Source organism: Dasypus novemcinctus, chromosome 3 (assembly GCF_030445035.2).
Source record: "Dasypus novemcinctus isolate mDasNov1 chromosome 3, mDasNov1.1.hap2, whole genome shotgun sequence".
NCBI lineage: Eukaryota > Metazoa > Chordata > Mammalia > Cingulata > Dasypodidae > Dasypus > Dasypus novemcinctus.
Genome location: NC_080675.1, coordinates 136138964 through 136163889, shown reverse-complemented (window position 1 = coordinate 136163889; position 24926 = coordinate 136138964). Strand labels below are relative to the sequence as shown.

General features: G+C 35.1%; 1 protein-coding gene across 3 annotated transcripts in view; it reads left to right on the top strand.

The window, feature by feature from the left end:
- VPS13C (vacuolar protein sorting 13 homolog C) overlaps window positions 1-24926 on the top strand; it is a 228122-nt gene that overhangs the window by 30536 nt on the left and 172660 nt on the right. For 2 of the 3 annotated variants that reach the window (XR_011648437.1, XM_058294293.2), the window contains exons 6-10: window positions 6593-6702; window positions 15634-15693; window positions 20928-20987; window positions 22461-22541; window positions 23846-23903. Coding sequence is in view for 2 of the 3 variants with exons in the window: in XM_058294293.2 (XP_058150276.2) it covers window positions 6593-6702; window positions 15634-15693; window positions 20928-20987; window positions 22461-22541; window positions 23846-23903 (369 nt within the window). In the remaining variant the exon portion in view is untranslated. Of the gene's footprint in view, window positions 1-1439; window positions 1503-6256; window positions 6323-6592; window positions 6703-15633; window positions 15694-20927; window positions 20988-22460; window positions 22542-23845; window positions 23904-24926 lie in introns of all 3 variants that reach the window. The other variant, XM_058294292.2, reaches the window with a different exon arrangement.

Below are 24926 nucleotides of genomic sequence, written 5' to 3'. Positions count from 1 at the left end.
GTTTAAAAAATTTCCTTAGTTTTCTTAAACTTATCTTTAATTTTTTTCACATGCTGCATATAATCTGTTATATGACTATCAATGTTATTTTCCATTTGTCCAAACACAAAACTCTCCTTCTGAACTAGTTATTTTTTAGGCCTGCTGTACAGTTGTCATGGTGGGACTGTTTTTCTCACTGCTCTTCTGTGTTTAATTCACTGTTCCTGGATCCCTTGTCTTTTTTCTCTTAGTTTACCCCTTTGTTTGGCTAGAACAATTTTAATAGCTTTGTACGACAGAATACACTGTATATAATATTTACAATCTTTTCAATTCTGAATGTCTTTGTATTCTACTTCCATACTTATTTGGTTTGGCTGCGTTTGTTTGAATGCTAGGTTAAAGAGGAGAATTTTGAATGTATTATCTTCTAGTTTGCAGGTGCTTTTGAGAAGTTGATACCAGTCCACTCTACACATTGTTGACAATGTAGATTTTAAACACCTTATATTTTACTTGGGAAAATAAGACATGTACATAGTAAACAGAGGAAGTATTAAGTCCTATTAAAGAGTTAGAAATAATGTAAGACCAGGACCAAAGAATGAAGGTATACATTTCAGCTGGGTCTAAAGAATGGGTATGCTAAAAGGAGAGAGGGCACTGTAGGTAGAGGGGATAGTGAAAGTAGAAAAGTATTGAACATATACAGGGAACTTGTCCTAGGTCACATAGCTAAAAAATGGTAGAGCCAGAATTTGAACCTAGTCTGGCTCTAGATCTGTACTCTTAATCCTGTGCGTTAGTGGACTTTAGTAAGTAGCTACTGGGAGAGTCAGTAAATTTTCCTTTTTCTTTCTTTAAAAAGATATAATTAGATGTGTGATTTAAGGAGGTTAAATTCACAGTGGTGCCTGTGATTTGGGGAGGGAAATGGAAGATGGTGCTATCTAGCCATCATTAACAAGACTGAATATAAAGGATTGAAAAAGTAAATTTAAAGGAGGAACTTAAAAGTGTGGTGAGGTCTTGTCTGCTGACTCTAAAATTAGTGTCAAATATCACAGCAACATTTCATTCTGAAAATGGGCAAAAAGAGAATACAAACAGTGGACTTTGGCTCTGTTTGAAAATTTGTTAAAGAATTCATTGAGACATTAGTCAGAATTGATATTTTTCTGCATTGCTTACTTAATTTTAAATTAATAACTCATAATTTTTAATTACCAAAAATTTTTGATTTAATATAATGAAAATAAAGTTTGTGTTTAGAAAGACTCGAAATGGTGTCACTGTGAATGTTTCCTTAGAAATAAATGGTTTCAGTGTCATCAGATTTCAGTTATACTGTTACATGATTTCTAATTCTTTGAATTAAGTTTAAGCATATTTTAAGTGTGAAATTAAAGGTGTCTTTTAAATGGTTTCCATTTTGGTTTGCTGCCATGCGGATGCAGGCACACATTCAGGGGAGTTCATATATGGCTTGGAAAACATTGTTTATAAGGACGTCAAACCTGGTGGGTATGCATGGTTAATTCACCTATATAAAAACGATATTCTTATCCATGCTTATGCTTTTCATGGAGCCCATTTGAGGTATACCATCCTTTTAGATAATAGGGAAATGCAATTCATGTTTTTCCCCTTTATCATCATTTTCTTTCTTTACTTTCTTCAGCCATTTATTCATTCACTAAGTAGTTGAGTGTCTTCTTGTGGCAAGCATTATGCTGGATACTGATTGTTCTTGAGAAACAGAGACAATCCATTGCCTTTGTGAAGCTTACAGTTTGATTTTCAGAAAACTTTAAAGTCCGAACAGCCCTTTTGATTATATTTTTCCAGTACTGAGGGTTCTCAAATGAGCATTCTTCTCCTATAGCAGTGATTTTTCAAACTTGTTAAAAAAAAATTAAACAGAACCCCGGCTCCCCCGCCCCCCTCCTTCTTAAAGTGAGACTTTATTCAGAACCTAGACTACTGTCCTGTATAGCATATTGAGATTTGAAATTTCACAAAAGGCAATTTGAAAGCTGACCATTTGCTTTAGGATTTACAATAGGAATCTTTTATATACTAGGAAATTTGCCAAGTATTTTCAAATAATGATTTTTTATTAAAATAATTTGATTTATTAAATTTTGTGGTTTTATATAACATTTAAAGAGATTATGATATTAACCTAGTCACACTTAAAATTTGTTTTGATTAAATGGCAAGCAGGATCTGTATCTTGAAACATAGTCAATAAGCATCATTTTGGGAATTACTTCAGATGGAAATTTGTATAATATTTAGGTTCATAATGACAAATGGAAGAAGAATTTGCATGGTAGATTTCATAGCATTGTGTAGAATAACCCTGAAAGTAGTTTCCCTTCTAAAAAATGTATACATAGTGGCTATGTTAATTTGCCTTGTAGTTACTTTGTTGTTGTTGTTTTGACTAAAATATTCTTTTGATCTATTCATTCTCATTCAATATATATTTTTTAAAGTTACTTTGTTTAATATAAAAGATAGCATGGAAATATTCATGACTTACTGTCCACTTTTACAGGTTATAATTAAACCATGTTTCTGTAGTGTACTAGGGGTAGAGTTTTCTGATCCTACTAGGAGTAACCTGCCTTCAAGACACAAATGGACTTCAGAGACCCATTCAAATAGCTAAGAAAATCATTTGGCAGCATTGTTTAAAAAAACAGACAATGTAGGGGTCACTATGAAGGAAAACCTAATTGATTCAGAGCCTCCTTTTTTTTTAAAATCTTTTTTTTAAAAGGCATATTAGCTTGGATAAAAAAATCTAGGCCCAGAATATTGGTGATTCTGAAGTGAGAATAGTTAATTTTGTTGATGATACCTTCTTTTCAGTTGTCTAGGACTTTAATGCGTAATTTATGATCATTTCCTCTTTTCAGTTTACAAGTATATATTTTTTCCTCATTTGATTGCAATTTTTTTTTTATCATTCAAGAGTAGTGGTTCTCAAAAAGCCAAAACTATTTTCATAATAATACTAAGGCATTTTTACCCGCACCCCCCCCCCCCCCCCCCCCCCCCCCCCCCCCCCCCCGCCTTTGTTGACATTTGCATAGGTGATGCAAAAGCAGTGGGGTAAAATTCCTGGTGCTTTAGCAAGAATCAAGGTAGTGGCCCCAAAGTGTTAAAGTAGCTATGTATTCTTTGCTACCATGCACTCAAAGTTAAAAAAAGAAAACATCAAGTTTCAGCTAAGAATGCCTTTGATGAAACAGTAAAACTTTAATTTTAATAAGTTTCAACCCTTAGTATATATCTTTTTAATATTCTTTGTGACAAAATAGGAAGTATGCGTACTGCATTTCTGCATACTAAAGTAGGAATGGTTATTTCTAGGAAGAACACTTGTGCATTTGTTCGAGTTGTAGACTGAACTAGCTGCTGTTTTCATAGAACACCATTTTTACTTGAAAGAATGGCTGGCAGACCATTATACAGATGTGACAGACACTTCAGGAAAATCTCAAAAAAAACCCAAAATATTTGTTGACAATGATAAAATTTGATCTAAAATTAGAATTTTGGAAAATTGTATTTGCCAATCTGACCTGATAGCTTCCTAGTACGTGAAGACTTTACGGATGAGATCTCTGATGATATTAACAAATGTGATTTTTGATATTAAATAATGAAATGAGTCAACATTTGGAAAATCTGCATAATTCAATGAACTGAGCTTTCCCAGTGACCAATGCGTGATGTTAAAACATCATGCATGTGTAAAAAGTCCATTCAAAGTGTAAGGTAAACAAATTTTTTTTTTAAGGAGGTATTGGGGATTGACCTTGGGACCTCCTATGTGGGAGGCAGGCACTTAAGCACTGAGCTATGCCCACTTCCCAGACCTATTCATTTTAATGGATAAAAAAATTCATTGGTATCGTTTCAGATTCCATGATGCTGCTAACCTTTAAAAGAGACTACCACTTGAGTTTGGGTTTAGTATGAAAGAAAAACATACATACATGAAAAAGTCATGAAAATGCTTCTCCCATTTCCAATGATCTATAGTGAGATTTGATTTTCTTCAACTATTTTAAGCAAAATAACACATCTCAACAGATTGAAGGCAGAACCAGATAGGTGAATCCAGTTCCCTCCTACTAAGCCCGGCATAGGCATTAAAGAGAGGTGTTAAATGTAAAGCCATGCCACTTTTTTCATGAAATTTTTTGTAGGGAAAATACGGTAATTTTTATAAACATATGTAATGCTACCATATAATGGTTTACTTTAAAATGATTTAATATATACTTAAATTTTTTCTTGATTTTGATTTCCAGGATGGTAAATATCACTAGATATAACCCACATAAATAAAAAAGCTTTTAGGGTCTTCAGTTTTTAAATGCTTAAAAAGGCTGTGAGACTAAAATATTTGCGAACTGCTTTAGTGAGTGATTGTGAATTAAGCTTATTTTTAATCAGGTTAATTATAAACTTTCTCTAAAGAACTATATGTAGCACTCAGATTGGATTTTTTCAACCTAGTTTGGTTTAAACGTGGAACTTGTGTCATTGAGATCAAAGCTAGAACAAAGGGGCTAGAACAAATGTGAAACCAAGAAATAACAGTAGGTCAGGTAAGAAAAGCAAGTTGTGATAGTGTAGATCTAAACCAAGGCAGTGGAATTTCTGTCCCTGAAAGCTGTTTTAGCCAAGTGGAATGGTTTTCAGGGCTAGGCTGGACTTTATTATTTGTTTTCAAAAGGTTTTTCTTTGGGAATCACCTTTTATCTTAATGTTTAATTTATGAATGAAAATGAGTCGGATTACTACTGTAGCAGGAGGTATTGATAATAGCAACTTTCAGATTCTGTTATGTATTTACTAACTACTTTTTTCTTGCAATTCAGGGTTTTATTCTTGTAGTCCTGGATTTGATTCTCAAAAATCATTGTAGTGTCAGCTCAATTTACTTTAAAATGTCAGGGAACTACAGATTTAAAACTTGGAGCTGAGTTTCATGTATAGTCTCTCAAGTATGTGTAACATTACTTGAGTTTATATATTTTATTATAATGTTAAAATTTGGATTCTTGGATTCATTTGATACCTATTGTATGCTTTGTGCCCAGATTTTAGGATAATCCCTGCGCTAATGAAGCCTCCAGCCTTGTAGCAAAACAATCTTGCAAATATTTCAAATACAGTTCTATTATTGCTTAAGAAATCTATGGAAGTTGTAGGGGTAGATAGCCCTGGAGCTGTTTGGAGGGTCAAGGAAGGCTTCGCAAAGGCAGTAGTGCTGGACCTGATATTTGGAAGCCGCCTAGGCATTTGCCTGGTAAAGAATATCGGGGAGGACAACCCAAGCTCAGGGCATGACAGGGGTAGAGACACCAAATGCTTGAAAGTATGACTTACTCTGGAAATATAAATAGTATTTCTATAGTATCCAGTGCAAGGTTTTGATTTTATCTGGTAGGATACAGAAAGCATTTAGAGAACTAAGAGCTCTGATTAGTATTTTAGAAGAGATCGACATGGTAGCATTGTAGAAGGACATTTAGTAGGAGGTGAGGGTGGAGACTAGAGACAGGGAGACTATACAAAGACTGCCTCAACAGTCAGAAAGGAGGTAATATCTAGTAAGCATTTGAATCTAGAGATTCGGAATGTGGGTATGACAAGTGTTGGTTAATGCCATGAGATGAGGGAGTGCCAAACAAGAGGATTAGGTTTATAAAGGAATTATTAAGATAATTTTAATGTGTATTTTATGTATATTTTATGTCCTTTTTGTAATCTTTATATCCTGAAGTCACTGAAGGATTTTGCTTGTTATGTCATCTAGAGGAAGTCATCTGTTGGCAAGCTATTCATTTCATTTGTGTTCATTTGTTTCCACCACATATTTATCAAAACCTTTCTCTGAAAGTTCGATATTCTGTCATTATTTCATTCCCAATATTTTGTTAACAAACTGAAATTAAAGTAAAACTTTGTATTGTAAAAAGTCATGAAATTTAAAAGGGCATTACAAAATTTTACCAAGTTTTGGTATTATTGTGCCTGTGAAGTTATTTTTTAGATGAAAGAAACATTATTTTTAAAGAAGGTGGACTTGGGTTTATATTGAAATAACAGATCAGTTTAGAATAAAATTAGGTGAATTGTATAAAAATTTGATGCCAGAAAGAATTCTCTTGTTTTTTTTTTTCTGTCCTCTAGTCTGCTAACTTGAATTTTATCCTTTTCTCACTAAAATGCTTCCACTGAAAAGGACGTAAGCGTAAAAAGCACAAAAAACATTTTAAGAAACCTTTTAAAGGTCTTGATCGCTCAAAAGGTAGGTAAAACAGCTTTTATGCTGAGTGTTATTTATACACATTGCCACTTGATATCTTTTTGGAAGGTATAATGGTTGTTTGATTACAGTGTAACTTCAAAAATAATCTTTCAATTGGAAATGCACATTAAATATAAATAAAATAAAAACAGGATACTAGAATAGGCTGTAATTTCTATTGAGTAATGCCTTAGCTATCCTTTGGCCATTGATTATAAGGTATGTAAGAATTTCAACTCCTGAGCTTGTATTTTTCTGTTTTTTTAATAGATAAGCCAAAAGAAGCCAAAAAGGATACATTTTTGGAAAAATTGGCAACTCAAGTAATAAAAAACGTGCAGGTGAAAATCACAGGCATTCATATTAAATATGAAGATGATGTAAGTAGTTTTAGTTTACTTGGTTTAATTTAGTAATAAATGTGTTTCTTATGATATAAATTCTTGATATGTCTGTATATAATCTGTAGCTAGTTTTAAATTCAAGTTTGATTTTTTTTCTTATGAGTACACCACCATATTTACTTTACTGTATTAAGATAGTTTCATTGGGTATTTATGCATGTACATATACCACAAACCATCATATATGCTCCTTTCTGAAACTAATACAAGAGATTTTTGAGTTGTCCTCTATTATTTTGTATTTTGTTTAAGTCTTAAGACTCATGATATTATAACTTTAACATTGTATATTATATAAAATATTATAACAATTTTAACTCGTTACTGATTAGTTCCAAGTGATGATGAAATAATGAATTGGTAGTTGTAGCCAGCAGAGAGGGGACAAGAACCCAGGTCACTCGACTGCTAGTCCCATTCTCTTTACATTCTACCAGGTTGGATTGAATACCTACAACTACTCTTACACACAAGTGATAATATATTTAGAAAACAAACTTCATTTATAACAAAAAATTTAATATCAGCTGATTAAGAACTGTTTCACTAATTTATTTTGGTTAAAATATAACAAAGATTTTGAATTTACTATGCATTGCTTTGTTTTAAAGCTTGAAACATACATAAGAAACCTTAAATTTTTAAAATATATCTGGGAAATTGGAAATGTTATTCTCTGCCAAGTGTTGGTGCTCTGTTTTTGTTTTTGTTTAATTTGTTTTAAGTTTGGATTGAATTAAAGGAATACTGACATATGTAGAGTTTATTTTCAGTTCTTGGTAAATTCTATATGTAACTTACTATTCAGTAAGATGCATTTCTATCTTGAGCTAACTTTATCTCTTGGTTTTTTGAGTCATTAAGCTGAATTGTTAACAAATATATATCTAATAACCTAATTCATAAATGCCCTTGTTTATAACAAACTTGGAAATTAAAATGTACTCAACACATGATAGAAATGAAAGAATTATTGTTAAAACTAATGGCCTATTGATGAATGACAACCTCAGTTTGAAAAGTTTTTTACTGACCAATATACTTGGAAGGCTACATTATTTCTTGCCCTTTAATGAGAAAAAAAACACCACCAGAAAAGACCTAAATAAATGGCAAGACATTCTATGTTCATGGATAGGGAGGTAATATTATTATTAAGATGTCTGTACTACCCAGCTCCCTTTTAGGGGCAGAAATGGAAAAGCTGATTATCAAATTCATATGGGATAACAAGGGGCCCTAAAGAGCCAAATCATAGTAAATCATGGTATGATAAAAGAAGGACAAAGTTGGAGGTCTCATACTTCCTGATTTCAAAACTTACTACACAGCTACAGTAATCAAAACAATGTGGCATTGGCAAAAAGAAAGACATATTGATCAACAGAAAAGAATTGAGTGTTCAGAAATAAATCCATACATCTAGATCAAACTGATTTTTTAAACAATATTAAAAAAAAATTTTTTTTTAAAGATACTTAAACACAAATGTTACACCAAAAATATAGGGATTCCCATATGCCCCACTCCCCACAACTCCCACACCCTCTCACATAAACAACATTCTTCATTAGTGTGACATATTCATTGCAATTGATAAATGCATCCTGGGGCATTGCCACTGAGCATGGGCCATAGTGTCAGAGTGTAGTTTACACTCTCTTCCACACAATTCTGCATGTTATGGGGAAATATAAAATCACCTATATCTGTCATTGCAGTGTCATTCAGGACGATTCCCAAGTCCTGAAAAAGCCCCCATATTATACCTGTTTTTCCCTCTCTCTGCCCCCAGAGCCTCCAGTGGCCACTGCCTCCACATCAGTGCTGTAATTTCTTCCATTGTTAGAATCACAGTAAGTCTATAGGAATACCAGTGAGTCCACTCTAGTCCGTAGTTCATTCCCCAGTCCTGAGGATTCTGGGAATGGTGATGTCCACTCCACCTCTAACTGAGTGGGGGATCCATCCCATACAGCTGATGGATGGGACTCTCTTGCTTGCAGTTGTAGGCTCTCTTGTTTCCTTGGTATGGTGGTTGTCAATCCTCACCTCCTTGTTTGTTGTCCTGGGTGAGTCCAGTGAACTGGAGAGTAGGTGTTGCAACTCCACTGAGGCTCCAGACCCAGCTGGCACATGGACAGCTCAAAGTTCCAAGTCTCTTGGGCATAACATCTACAAAGTCCAGCACCAATTATAGGTTCAAATAGAAGGGACAGATGAGCCATGTGTAGGGAAGCCATAATTGAGTCTAACTGTCACTCTCAGGAGCACAAACTCCAAAGCAGGACCCACTGGCAAGGCACCAAACTCCAGAGCTATCTGCTCTGACAATAGGACCTGGGTGTCTCCAGAGCCCTCAGGAGCCCCACTATTTGGGGTAGTATCCACTCAAGCAGTTTATGAGATCCTGCCGAGATGTGCATGAGCATTACCTCTGGGATGACCTCCTGACTCACTTTAAAGTCTCTTAGCCATATAAACTCATTTGTCTTTACCTTTTCCCCCTTTTATTCAAGGTCTTTTCCCAGTTGCATTGCTAGTTGGTGCTTGGTAGTAATCCCTTGGTGCCAGGGAGGAGTCATGTCCCACTCTGGGGGGAAGGTAATGCATTTATGTGCTGAGTTTGGCCACATTTGAGCAACAAGGAGGCTCAGAGTTGGCAACTCTTAGGTACTCCAACTCTTAGGTACCCCACAGCACTAGGCTAAGTTTTAGTTTCAGGAGCAGAAGGCTCATAAGCATAGTCATCAATATCAAGGGCCCATCAATGTACCATACTCCTTCGCCAGTCATTGCCCATGCACTTGCGGGACTATTGCTACTCCATTAGAGAACATGGCAGAGCACTCCAGGATGGGAACTTAATAGTCCTTTGGTTATTGTGTGAGTCTCCAGCCACTGTGACAATGCCCCATGAATTTGAACATATTATATACCTTATATGTATGCCCAGGTACATTTTCTCCCATGTATCCCCCTTCATTGACACCCTACACCAATGATCCTACCCTGCCCCAGTTGTAACCCTTCTGTGATCCAAAGCTTCTTCAAAAATGAAGCCAATAAAATAGCCAAATACAATTAGTAGGAAAATGAAATACTAATAATAGGTTTAAACATAAGAAATAAAATACATAGAAATTTGAAAAAACTAAAAATAAAATAAGATTGGGATATTAAAAAATAATGAAAAATATTAAAAAAATTATTTTTGACATTTTGCCTTTCATCACTAATATCTGTTGTCCTGTATGTAGAGTGATATTTTCTTCCTCTTATTCCCCAATGTCTTACTTTTTATTATTTTGTTTTCAAAGAAGTTTTGGGTCACAGTAAAGTCACATACAGAATATAGGGGACTCCCATATACCCAACATCTTCCCCCTTTTCCACTTTCCTGTATTAATACCTTTTTATATATGGATGGTACCTTTGTTGCTGATATAAAAGTAGTGAAACATAGCTACTAACCATGCTCAATGGATTATATTATGATTTACCTTTTAGACTGTATTCTTTTTATAAATTTTGATGATATTTAACATGGCCTTTGTCTGTCTTTGCAAGATCATGTAGAACACTTCCATTGCCCACTAAATACCTGCTGTTCCATTTCATCTATTCCTCCCTCCCCTCCCTTCGGGGTGCACGGTGACCCCCCAAGCTTCACTGTTGGATGACAAGATTCATAGTTATTGCACCAACACTGAGGTCTTGACAGGGTAGTTTGTCCTTCCCTATTGGGAGCAGCCCATGCTCTTGAGAGACTCCTGCCCCTTTGTGAACATATTGGTCCTCCCTACGATGGGAGTCCAACTCCTTCCTGCTCATTATGTGGGTCTCCCCCCACTGATACAACATATTATGACAAAATGATCAACCTCATACTCCCTAGAAGCTTTCTCCTGGTGTGCCGTGTCCCAAATGTCCCCCCCCATCCAACACCCTAAACCAATAACCCTTCCTTGTCATATTGCCCTAAGAGCATTCCCAACCTTGTACTTTCAACCACAAAGCCACCAATCCTCAGTGTTCACCTGGTCCCTCTCCCAACCCTCCATCCAGTTCCATGGACCTTCCAACCCACTCTACCCACCTGTCAAATCTGTACCATCCAACCCAATAGTATCACTACCCTCCTATCATATACCTTTAATAAGTAACTACCCACTTTCACCTTATCATAGATTACATTCTTATGGGAGTTGGCTCGCAACTTTCTTCTCCCTTTCTATTTCCTGTAAACCTATCTTGTAGACAGAGCTCTCTGAGTCTGCTCAATTTGCTTAATTAATGTCAGTGAGGTCATGTAATATTTGTCCTTCAGTTCCTGGCTTGCTACACTCAGCACGAGGTCCTCAGGGTTCAAACTGATTTTTGATAAGTGTGCTAAGTACATTCATTGAGGAAATGGCAGTATGTTTAAATGGCGCTGAGAAAACAGGATTTCCACGTGCAAAAGAATCAAGTTGGATACTACTTCACACCATATACAGAAGTTATCTACATGGAGTAAGGACCTAAACATTATAGCTAAAACAATAAAACTCTTAGAAAAAACACATAGGATTTGGATTTGGTATGTCTTAGATATGACACCAAAAGCACGAGTAACGAAAGAAAAAATGGATAAAATTGTCTTCATCAAAATTAAGCACTTATGTACATCAAGGAATACTATCAAGAAATTGAAAAGACAGCCTAGAGAATGGGAGAGAATAATTGTTAATCATATATCTTATAAGGATTTTGTTTTCCAGATTGTTTTAAAAATTGCTGCAACTCAGCAACAACAACAAAAAACCAATTCAAAAAATGGGCAAAAGACATGAATAGATGTTTCTCCCAAGAACATATACATATGACCAAAGAGCACTTAAAAAAGTTGCTCAGCATTATTGGTCATCAGGGAAATGCAAATCAAAAGCACATGAGATACCACCTGATAGCCATTAGTATGGCTTTTATTTAAAACAAAATACAAGGTTGGTGAGAATACAGAGAGATTGGAATGTTGGTGGCATTGTTAAATTGTGCAGCCACTGTGGAAATCAGTTTGGTGGTTCCTTAGAAAGTTGAACATAGAATTACTACATGACCTGACATTCTTACTTCTTGGTATGTAAGCAGAGGAATTGAAAACAGGGACACAAACATATACTTGTACACCAGTGTCTATAGCAGCAGTATTCACAATTACCAATGGTGGAAGCAACTCGGGTGTCCATCAGCAGATGAATGAATAAAACAAATATGGTATATACATTCAGTGGAATATTATTCAACTGTAAAAGGAATGAAGTTCTGATGTATGCTACAATATGGATGAACCTTGAAGATACCATGTTGAGTGAAATAAGCCAGACACAAAAAGACAAATATTATATAATTTCACTGTGATGGTTAAGTTAATGTGTCAACCTAGCCAGATTTTGGTGTACATTTGTTTGGTCAAGCAGGCACTGGCTTGATTGTTTTTGTGAAGACATTTCATGGATTTAAATAATCAGTTGACTGCATCTGTGGCTGATTGCATATACAATCACTTGAGGAGGTTGCCTTCAACAATGAGAAAATCTAATGTAATCATTTGAAGGCTTTTAAAAGGAAAAGTGATATTTCAGCAGTCAGAAGAGAGACTTTCTATCTTTCTTCAGCCAGCCGTCTTCTCCTGGGGAATTTCATTGAAAACCTTCATTGATGGGTTTCCTAGCCTTTCCTACAGAATTTGGACTTGCTGTAGCAGTTTGGTATTATTTATGAATTCCAAAAAGAAATATAGATTATATTTGTAAACTGGTCAGTTCCTCTGTATTCGATTCAGCTGAGATGTCTGATTAAATTATGTTAATATTAGGGCTCTCATTCAACCACATCATTAGAGTGCAATTCAGCACTGAGTTCCAGCCCCCTTGGGGATAAAACAGATGCTCATACCGAAGTAAACACACAGAGAAGAACACAGAGGAAGAGAGACAGCTCGTTAGACATGGCAGAGGCCCTGGGAAGAGAGATGAGCCTGGTAGTCTGCAGTTGATCTTGTGAGGAGAACAGAGCAGCTGAACCCAGAAAGAAACAAGCCCCAGGACAGAGACTAGCCTCCTCATTAGACATGGCAGAGGCCCTGGGAATAGAGATGAGCCTGGTAGTCTGCAGTTGACCTTGTGAGGAGAACTGAGCAGCTGAACCCAGAAAAAAACAAGCCCCAGGACAGAGAATAGCCTTATCCCAGCTAGGATCATGCAACCTTAAGAGAAGAAGGACTGCTGAATTCTTGCAGACATCACCAGCCATCTTGCTCCAACACATTGCCAGTGACTTTGAGGGAGAAAGTGCCTCTTATGGTACCTTGAGTTGGACCCTTTAGGGTCTTGTGACTATAAGCTTTTACCCCAATAAATACCCTTTATAAAAGCCAACAGATTTCTGGTACTTTGCATCAGCGCTCCTTTTGGCTGACTAATACACTTGCCTATCCCCAAAGTCATGTGAAACTATTCTTATGAAAATCATATATATATATGTTTATATATATAAATATGTTGGTTATTTTTCTATTAAGAATCCTAGGGCAGTGGACTTGGCCCAGTGGTTAGGGTGTCCGTCTACCACATGGGAGGTCCACAGTTCAAACCCCGGGCCTCCTTGACCTGTGTGGAGCTGGCCCATGCACAGTGCTGATGCGTGCAAGGAGTGCTGTGCCACACAGGGGTGTCCCCCGCATAGGGAAGCCCCACGCGCAGGGAGTGCACCCCGCAAGGAGAGCTGCCCAGCGTGAAAGGAAGTGCAGCCTGCCAAGGAATGGTGCTGCACACACGGAGAGCTGACACAACAAGATGATGCAACAAAAAGAAACACAGATTCCCATTCCGCTGACAACAACAGAAGTGGACAAAGAAGATGACGCAGCAAATAGACACAGAGAACAGACAACTGGGGTGGGCGGGGGAGAGGAGAGAAATAAATAAATAAATCTTTTTTAAAAAAAAAGAATGCTGGTGCACTCACTTATATGAAATATGTAGAATAAGCAAACTTCATAGAGAAAATAGATTACAGGTTACCAGAGGCCTGGACAAGGGAAGGAGAAGGAGGTGTTATTGCTTTGTGGGTACAGAGTTTCTGTTTAAGGTGATGGAAAAGTTGTGGTAACGCATGTTTGTGATGTTAGAACAATATTTTATATGTAATTAATATGTGTGCTTGAAAGTGGTTAAAATGGGAAATTTTGAGTTGTTTGTATGTTACTGCAATAAGAAAAAAATACATAAATGCACAGGAATGGGCTAAGTAACAGAAGTGTTTAAAGTGGTGTCAAATATTATTAAAAATATGTATATGTATGTATTTATTTTTTATTATCCCCCCTCGTGGCTTTTTTCTCGCTTTCTGCTCTCTGTGTCCATTTTGCTGTGCATTCTTCTGTGTCTGTATTTATTTTTTAAATTTATCTGGCCCCCCTTGTGGCTTGCTTGCTGTCTGCTCTCTGTGTCTATTTGCTGTTTGCTCTTCTGTGTTTTTTCACTTGTCTCCCTTTTTGCTGCATCACCTTGCTGAGTTGGCTCTCTGTGGCGCTTGCGGGCCAGGGGGCCGGTGGCACTTCTCAGCGCATGGGCTGGCAGCTCTCTGTGGCGTGTGGGTGAGCCTGCCTTCACAAGGAGGCCCCAGGACGCAAACCCAGGGCCTCCCAGATGGTATAAGAGAGCCCAACTAATTGAGTCACAGTTGTTTCCCTTAAAAATATATTTTACTAGCATATATATTTTTAGTGACAAATATATTAAAATAATATAAAAGGAAAAAGTACAAAAGGAACTTTCTTTTATCTTGCCTCTTCCTATGTGTTTACCTAAAAAATTGTAATGAAAATTATCTTAGACTATAAGAAGTGGGAATAGAGAATTAACAATTATTTATCATAAAGATGCTCATTAGATGATAGCATTAGGTTGTAAGTAGTGTATTAGTAACTGAGAAATTGTACTTAATAAAGTTCCTTCTGAAATAGCTGCAAGATATTTTAAGATAGTTATCTGTAGGAATAAGATGAGTAGACTAAAGGAAAATACATTTTTTTCACAAATCATTATATGTTTGATTTTAATTAAAAACAAGGCCCATAAAACCATTTGTGCTTTTCAGCTGTAGCAGAGCATGCATTTCTCCTATTTGAGGAGGATCCGCATGACTGAACTCTGGAGACCATATTGGATAATTGAGAACATTGTACTTTTTCTCCTCTCTCTAAATCTGTAGTTTCGGTCATGACCAAAAAAACTATTTGACTTTGATATCTTTAAGATGTCTAAAATAATTACTTTGTGCATACTGTGGTACGATTTAAGTACTGTGTATGCTTATAACTTATGTATTGTAGATCAGAAATATACACAAAACATTAGCATTGGCGGGTATTTGAGTGAAGAGACTGAGGAAATGAAATATTAAGAATCTGGGGTATTTCCTAACAAAGTGATTTTTGCAATGTCAAGGAAATTGAAGGCTTAGAGAGACAGTTCACGTTTCCAAGTGTGACAGCCTTAAATGTTTTAAAAATGATTTAGTAACAGTTTTATTATCTATGAAGAATATCTCTACTGATATACTTAGACTGTCCCTTTTCAGCTATCTGGAGGAGAGTCTAGTCATAGTGAGTCTTCCTACTTTTAGCAAGAAAAGAGTTCTGCTGGAAAAGTATATTTTTGTGAGGTAGTGTTATGACAATAAAATATGGATAGTCCCAGCTGTGTAAGAGCCTTCTTCCTGTTTTCTTTCTAAAAATACAGTTGGTGTTTGTGACTAACTTGTAAACGCATTGCCTTGTGCTACCAATTGTGTGGAGTCGAGGCATAGATTCACCCATATTATCCATATATTTTAATGTCATCTTTTCTTCTTTGATAGGTCACTGATCCAAAGCGGCCTCTTTCATTTGGTGTCACACTGGGAGAACTTAGTTTGCTGGTAATGTTGGCTTCATTTAGTATTTCTGTTTAAAGTATTATTTCAAAGTTATAGGGTGAATTGCCTAGAATCAAATGTAGCTGCAAAAGACTGTTATATTTTTTGTTTTATCTTGCTGGAGCTCTCCTAGAAGTTAAAAAATTTTAGTGATGCTATTATTACATTATTGTGTTATATTAAATTATTACAAAATAATTATAAAAATCATTTTGATTTGCCTATTTGACTTTAACTATTATAAAAATATCAGTATTATGCATTTTGAAAGAACTAAAAGCTGAATCTTAAACAGGTAGAGAAAGTAGGGAAAGATAAATTTCTATAGAGTTGCATGCTCATTCTGGCACAAGTAGATGGATTTCCAAATAGCTTATTCATGTGAATATGTTTATTTGTGCATGTATGTGTGTGTGAATTATATTGTGGTATATGTAATTTATTTTGATTAAGTATTAATGAAGTTTTAAAAAATACGTTTTTAGTATAGAAGTTGTGAACTTATAAAACAATCATGCACATGTGTAGAATTCCCATACAAGAATCCTTCACCAATACACCACACCGTTGTGGAACAATTGTTATAGATTATGAGATAATATTAGATTATGACCACTACTGTGGTCCATAGTGTACATTTGGCATATTTTTTCCATATCCCCTATTATTAAAATAGTACATCTTTGTCATTGATGCAAGAATATTATAGTATTGCTGATAATGATGGTCCATAGTTTCCATTAACTGTATTTTCCCATGCTTCTCCGCACTCCCACCTCCCTGCAATAGTGACATGCATCCATTCTAGTTCCCAGAAGGACATTCTTGCATTTGTACTCTTAACCACAATCTTCATCCACCTCTTGGTTCACTATGTTATTCAGTCCCTAGATTATTCTCTAGCTTTCTTTCAGATGACATTTACTTCCCCAGACTACCCTTTTCAACCACAGTCCCACTTATAAACCAGTTGCTACTCATTATAATATGTTACCATCAACTCTATCCATTTCCACACATTTACAGTCAAATTAATTAAAATTTCTACATACATTAAGCATCAGTACCCTTCACAGCCCCCCTCTTATCTCCTAATAACCTATACTTTAGGTTTTAACTCCATGCTTTATTCTTCATATTTAGTTCATATTAGTGAGACCATGTAAAATGTGTTCTTTTGTGTCTGGCTTACTTCACTTAGCATAATGTCTTCAGTATTCATCATGTTATCATGTGTGTCCCAATTTCATTTCTTCTTACTGCAGCATAGTATTCCATCATAGGTATACACCACCTTTTGTTTATCCATTTATCAGTTGATGGATGCTTGGGTTGTTTCCATCTTTTGGCAATTATGAATAAGGTTGCAATGAACATCAGTGTGCAGATGACTGTTCATAACAGTTTTCTGTTCTTCTGGATATATTCCTAGTGGAGAAATTGCTGGATTATGAGGCAGTTCTATATTTAGCTTCCTGAGGAACCACCAAACTCTCTTCCACAGAGGCTGTACCATTTTACAATCCCACCATGAGTGAGGGAGTTTTCCTCTTTCTCCACATCCTCTCTAGCACTTCACTGTTTTCTGTTTTTTTTTTTAAATGTCCATTCTATGTGGCATAAGATGATATCTCATTGTTGTTTTGATTTGCATTTCCTTAATAGCTAGTGATATTGAGCATTTTTTCGTGAACTTTTTTGGTTATTTGTATTTCCTCTTTGGAGAAATGTCTGTTTTAGTCTTTTGATCATTTTTAAATTAGATTGCTTGCTCTTTTACTCTTGCATTGTATAATCTCTTTATATAGAATGGAAATCAAACCCTGATAGGATATGTGGTTTCCAAATATTTTCTCCCATGGAGTGGACTGTGTTTTCACATTCTTGATGAAGTCTTTTGAATCCCAGAAGTGTTTAAGTTTGAGGAGGTCCATTTATCCATGTTTTCTTTCATTGCTCGGGCTGTGCTTTCATTGTAAGGTTACGAATACATCACCTTCCACCAGGTCTTGAAGATGTTTTCCTATATCTTTACAGGTCTAGCTTTTATAATTAAGTCTTTGATTCATTTTGAGTTAATTTTTGTATGAGGTGTGAGATAGGGGTTCTCTGTTTTGGCTATGGACATCCAGTTCTCCCAGCACTATTTGTTGAATAGACTATTCTTACTAAGTTGGGTGGGTTTGACAGGCTTGTCAAAAATCACTTGACCATAGATGTGATGGTGTGTTTTTGAACTATCAGTTTGGTTCCACTGGTGTATGTGCTTATCTTTATGCCAGTACCCTGCTCATTTTTACCACTTATAGCTAGGTAATATGATTTAAAGTCTGGAAGTGAAAGTCCTCCAACTTTGCTTTTCTGGTTAAAGATATTTCTGGCTAATTGTGGCCTCATACCCTTCCAAATAAATTTGATAATTGTGTTTCCCATTTGTTTAAAAAATGCTTGTGGAATTTTTATTGGATTATGTTGAATCTGTAAATTTGGGTAGAATTGACATCTTCATCATATTTAGTCTTCCAATCCATGAACATGGAATGTTATTCCAATTATTTAGGTCTTTTTGATTTCTTTTAGGAATGCACTGTAGTTTTCTGACTATGGTTGCTTTTCATCCTTGGTTAAGTTTATTCCAAAATATCCGTTTCTTTTAGTTGCTGTTGTAAATGGAATTTTTTTCCCTGACTTCCTTCTCAGGTTGTGCATTACTAGTGTATAGAAACACCACAGATTTTTGCTTATTGTTCTTGTATCCTGACATTCTACTGATATTGTTTATTAGCTCTAGCAGCATTTGTTGTAGATTTTTTGGGACTTTCTAGATATAGGAACATATCATCTGTGAATAGTGTTTTAAGTTTTACTTCTTTCTGATTTGGATGCCTTTTATTTCTATTTCTTGCCTGATTACTCTAGCTAGAGCCTCTAGCATTATCTTGAACAACAGGGATGATAGTGGGTATCCTTGTCTTGTCTTGATCTCAACAGGAAAGCTTTCAGCCTTTCACCATTGAGTACAATGTTAGCTGTGGGTTTTTCATATATGACCTTTATTATATTGAGAAAGTTTCCTTCAATTCCTATCTTTTGTAGTATTTTCATCAAGAAAGGATGCTGTATTTTGTCAGATGCCTTTTCTTTGTCAATCATTAGGATCATGTAATTTTTCTTTGATTTATGAATGTGGTATATTATGCTGATTGATTTTCTTGTATCGAACTACCCTTGCATGCCTGGTATGAAACTCACTTGATCATGGTGAATAATTCTTTTGAAGTGTTGTCAGATTTGATTAGCAAGTATTTTGTTGAGGATTTTTACATCATCCATAATTCATTAGGGAAGTGGGTCTGTAATTTTCTTTTTTCATAATATCTTTACCTGGCTTTGTAGAATGAGTTTGGTAGCATTCCTTCTTGTTCAGTTTTTTTGGAAGAGCTTGAGTAAGATTGGTATTAAATCTTCTTTGAATGCTTGGTTGCAGTTTGTTTTTTCTTAAAGTCCTTCAAGGTTTTTTTCCCTATTATGGGCAACTAAGGGGTAGGAAACATGTTCTGGGGCATAGAAGTTGAGAAGAATAGCGAAATTAATGTTTTCTGTAGAGAAAAAGATGTGGTTTAGTTATATACTTTCAATAAAGTTAAGGGCCTTGGACAGTAAATTATACCGAATACACGAATTTGCTTTATGATTATTTGTATGGAGAGGACCTAAGTAGGGAAAAAGAGGAAAAATAGAAGTGAGGTGGACTGGCAGAAACACCGATTAAAAGGATGCAGCTATATGGAATCTTTAAGAATGATCTATCATTCAGAGAAGTAGAGATACACATCCAGTTTAAGAACAAAGCCGAGACTGAAGAAAAGGAGCTGGAGAAAAAAAAGGAAAGGAAAGAGTCTATATTTAATATGCTGTTTATCCTCTGCCTGTTTCTAAAATGAAGTTGAAGTGGCTTTCAGTAAAAAAAAAGAGAAGAGATATACATTAACCCCATTAACAAGATCACGCGTGTGTTCTGAAGGACAGAGAGATAATTGTTCCAGAATACTTAGACTTAGTGGTCATAAATGAACTTTTAACTTTGAGCTCTGAACAAAAATACAAAAAGCCATATATATCCCATTGTCTAATAAAAGGCATACTAGTGCATAATGATGATGTGGAATTTCCTAAGTGTGCACTATTGTTGATCATCAGACTCTTCATACTGCCTTTTTTGCCTGCCTGCCTTTTTCCTCTTTGCCCTGTGATTCTATACAGGGTTTTACTTATGAGATTGCCTTTTCTTTCCATTCTTGTTTTACTTCCCTCTTAGAATTTACTGCTCCCTCTTTTATGCCCCCCACCCATTATATTTTGTTAAAGCATTTGTAACATATTGTACTGGTAACCATGGTGCCTCCCTGTTAGTGTTTCGTGATAATTAAATGAGATAGTTTATGTAAAGCACTCTTCCTCCCTCCCTTCCTTCTGTCAGTCTCCCTTTCTTTCCTAAATCTTAAGCTTCTTTCTCTCTCAAAGGCCTCCTTCATGTATGTATTTGAATACATTCAAGTTGGTCTTTTACAACAAAATTAAAATGCCTTCCCTTAACTTTCACTCAGGTTCCATTAACTGCTGCCTTGCCCTTCTCCTCCTCTTTCAGACCAAACTTTTTGAGAGAATTTTCTTGCTTGCTATCTTTACTTTTTGTCTTCCACTAACTCCATTCCACTGTACTCTGACTCTTCTCCTCCACTGCAACTTCTTAACAAGTTTATCAGTGATGCCCTTGTTGCTAAATAGGTCTATCTTAGTTTATCTCATGGCAGCCTTTGGCATTGCTGACCATTCTGTCCTTCTGGAATCATGGTTATGCTGTGGTTTTTATACTCTTCTGATTATTTTCCTATTTTACCATATTTATTTTTATTTTTAAAAAAATGTGAGTCTTCTTCAGTAGATTATAGACTTTTATTCATATCCAATTCCTTTCACAGTTCAGACACATAATAGCTCAACAGTTCTTTTATGAGTGAATGAATATATGAACACAAAGTTAACTTAGAACTTCCTCAATTCTATTTTTGTTATTTCTTTGATTTTGTCATACTAATATGTAAAGAAATAGACAGCTAATATTAGCTAACATTAGCTAGGTGCCTTTTCTTTCTAAGTTTTTTTTAGCCAGTTTTTAAAAACTGTTTTGTGACTCCAGACCACATTTCTACAGTTTTTCTCTTTCCTTTTTTTAGACTGCAAATGAACACTGGACTCCGTGCATATTAAATGAAGCAGAAAAAAATATATACAAGGTATTGTTAGCGGAAGGCTCTGGGTTCTGGGCTTCTAGGTTCTTGGCTTATGTTGCATAAGAGTATTAAGGATATACCATAAGGTAGGTAAGGGGGTAAAGAGTTTATTAAGGAACAAATAGATATGGATGTGGGCATGGTACAGGATGCATCGCAGGCCTTTTTAAGACTTTGACTCCTCCCCCTTCATAATGTTGGGGAGTGGCCCCAGCTCTTTTCTGTTCTGATTGGTTACCCCACCTGTTAGCTCTTAGAGGGCCAATTGTGAGGCCTTTTGTTTGAAGGTATTCAGGGCTTCCCCTTGACTCTGGACAGAGTTCCAAATGGGATCTCGTGGCCAGAGTCTTGTGGGATCTTTCTGGCAGCCTTCTCTTCAGGAGGTTTCCGAGTGGGGTCTCATGGCCATGTGCTCTGCTGGGTCTGATCTGCCTTCCCTCTTTGACTATACTAACCTGTCTCAGTATCATATTATGTTAGACTAGTAATTCCTTGTTAGTTTCCAAGGTATAAACATTTATGTATTTTTTTTAAAGAAAACTCAGTGGAACAGAACATGTCACTGGAATGTGAGTTAAAAAGTCTGGGAGTGGATGTAGCTCAGTGGCTGAGCACCTGCTTCCCATGTGTGAGGTCCCAGATTTGATCCCTGGTACCTCCTAAAAACAAACAAATGAAAAAACCAACTGTCTTTGGAAGCAGATGTAGCTCAGTGGTTGAGCATCTGCTTCCCATGTATGAGGTCCTGGGTTCAGTCTCCTAGTACCTCCTAAGGAAAAAAAAGTCTATGGTCTGGTATTGACCTTCTATAATCATATACCCTCTCTGAGCTTTAGGCTTTTCACCTATAAAATGAAGAAACTGGATAAAATCAGTATTTCCCAAATGGCATTTTATGGAGAATTTGGTAATCGAGATATCATTAGTAGAAAAAATATTGTTTACCAAGTACGACTACTGGCTGTGTAGTTGAAATGGCATACGTAGTTGAAATGGCATGTTTCATTTTGTTTTAAACAGCTTCACAGTGCTTTAAATATGGTAATAAACATTGGAAATATCTAAGAAGGATGAGTTTTATGTATCTTTCCCCACCTTGTAGATTACAGAATCCTCTTTCTCCCTACTCTGCCCCCAAACAGCCAATGATATCCACTAGAGGGATCGTGTTTTTCTTATTTAGTAAAACATTTATAGGACCTGTTAAATACTAAATTCTCAATAAATTTTTGATAATTGAATGAATGAATCCCTTAGAAATAGTGTTCTTTAATGCACAATTTAGCAAATGCTAGACTTAATAAATTATATAAGTAGCATGAATATATTTTCCCCATTTTTGCATTATTTTCTTTCCTTTAAAAGTTTGAAATGGCATTTGGTTAATTTTAGAATAATAAACATGAGAATAATCTTTTAATAAGGATTCATAACTTCAGTGGTTAGTTGTTTGATCCTTTCATTTTTCTTTTTCAGCTTCTACGACTTGATAGTCTCAGCACTTACTGGAATGTAAACTGCAGTATGTCTTACCAGGGAGCAAGGGAACAGATCTTGGTAATTTTAATTTTAGTGTGTACATGAAAGAGCCAACTATATACTCCTTAAATTTGAGGACAGATTGTAAGTCATTTGTTTAACTTGTATGTGAATAAATCAGAAGTGAAAACACATTTTTTGGAATCTATTATGTCTTTAAAAACATTTTATTATTTATTTTTTTATATTGTGGTAATATAGACAACATAAAATTTTCCATTTACAATTCAGTGTCATCAGTTATATTTACAATGTTGTGCCACCATTTATTCCCTAAATTTTTCCATCACAGAAAATTCTATACCCACTAAGGATTGAGTCTGCATTTCCCCTCCACCTATTTCTCCACCCCTGTCCAGTAACCTATGACCTACTTTCTGTGAATTTGCATATTATTGTTAATTTCATATAAGTGAAATCATTCAATGTCTGTCCTTTTGTGTCTGGCATGTTTCACTCAACATGTTATCTTCAAGGTTCATTCATGCTGTAGCATGTATCAGAACATCATTTCTTTTTATGACTGAATAATACTCCATTGTATGTATATACCATATTTTGTTTATTTGTTCCTCTGTTGATGGGCACTTGGGTTACTTCCACCTTTGTCTATAGATGTTTTGAATAATGTTGCTAAGAACAGTGTTACTAGACAGTAAGAAGAAATACTATAGTATTAAATTTAAGCTGCACTTATGTATTTTTTGCACTCATTTTGATGGCAATCTTGTTACATTATATTTTTCATATGAGAATGGTTACTTTAAGAGTATTGTGAAGAAAGATGATGTCTTTCAGATCTAAAGAATACATCCTTGGCAAATGTGATAAGTATTTGTTGTTACGATTTCCTGAATAGTGAAAGATTAATTCAAAAAATGTGCAAAGCCAGTCTTAGTTATATTTATTTTGTTTACTTAGAGGAGAAAAGAATAATAGTTGAATCATTTGGACTGAATTAATTCCAAGTTTCTCTTCTCATTTTTCAGATACTGTAACAAATAGTTTGCTAGTGACTAGAATATATTTACTATACCATTTCCTATATCTGTATATTCATATATATATTCATATATTTTTATATGAGGGGAGCACAATGTTATAATGTTTCTAGATATTTAGAATTTTTTAAAAATTGTCTACTTATATATTTTTATGCTAAAGAAATGTACCTGTAAATGCTGTTCAGTGTGTTTTTCTCATTGGATTTCTGGTTACTAAACAGGGAGTATAGATACTGATTTAAATACCAAGTTTTTTTTGGTGTGTGTTTGAATACGTGTTTTCTTTTTCATTCTTATTTAATTCAATTTTCTGTTTAGGATCAGCTGAAAAGTGAAATTCTTACAAGTAGCAATATGTCTCCAAAGCATCAGTACAGTAAGTAATGGTAAAAGTTAATTTCATGATGTAGGAAACATAAAATTAAATACTTTAATATATGTATTTTGATAAAGTTACTTTGACACAGAGAGTGAAAATAATTTTATACCTTGGTTTTTTGATATAGCATATTTAGATTATATCTAGTCATTGAGGAATAGACCGTAATGTGTCCTGTACTGGAGAGAGAGAGAGAGAAGGGGTGTGTGGCTGTGGTTCACTTTGAACAGCCAGTCCACCTTGACTTTCATGTTTTCTTCTTACCTTCTTATTGTCATCATAGTTTTCATATTGAGGTTTATAAAAATAACTGAATCTCTGTATTTTGGGTATTCAGGTCCCTCCTAGTTTGTCACTATTGCAATGTTGGGGAAAACTGATTATTTTAGATATTTCTTAAGTGAGCTTTTCTATGGCAGCTGCACTTTTATTTACTTCTTAAATACATGTCTAACAAATCTGCTGGTTTATCTATTTATCCTATCTTGTTTTTTCCACTCCAGAGTTACATTCTAAAATGATTTAAAAAAAATGTTTCCCTTTATGATCATTCTCAGCTCTCATGCCCATGTACTTCCATATTCCATGTTACCCTGGTTCACTTTTATTTTCTTTGTATTCTCTTTTTAGCTAATTGCCCCTGTATGATAATTAGCACTTTCGCTTATTTTCCTATTCTCCTGTATTTATTGGTGATAAAATTTTCAAGTGCTACCAGTTTTTGAAAACATTTTGTTTTATTGTTTTGAAAGAACTAGTTAAGAAAAAATCTACAATTTCATTCTGAGGCATTTTCCACTTAAATTTTTGTACAATTTTATGAAATTAGTAAATACCATAAATCATCTCAATTTATGTAATTTTAATATTATTCATAGTTAAAATTTTGTCCTATCTGCTGTAATATACTATTTCATACTATTTTTTTAAATTTGAGAATTATTTTCTTTAGTTAATTCTAATATATATGTATTGAATCATTTTGAAAATCATATAGTGGTATGCAATTTTTTTCTGGGT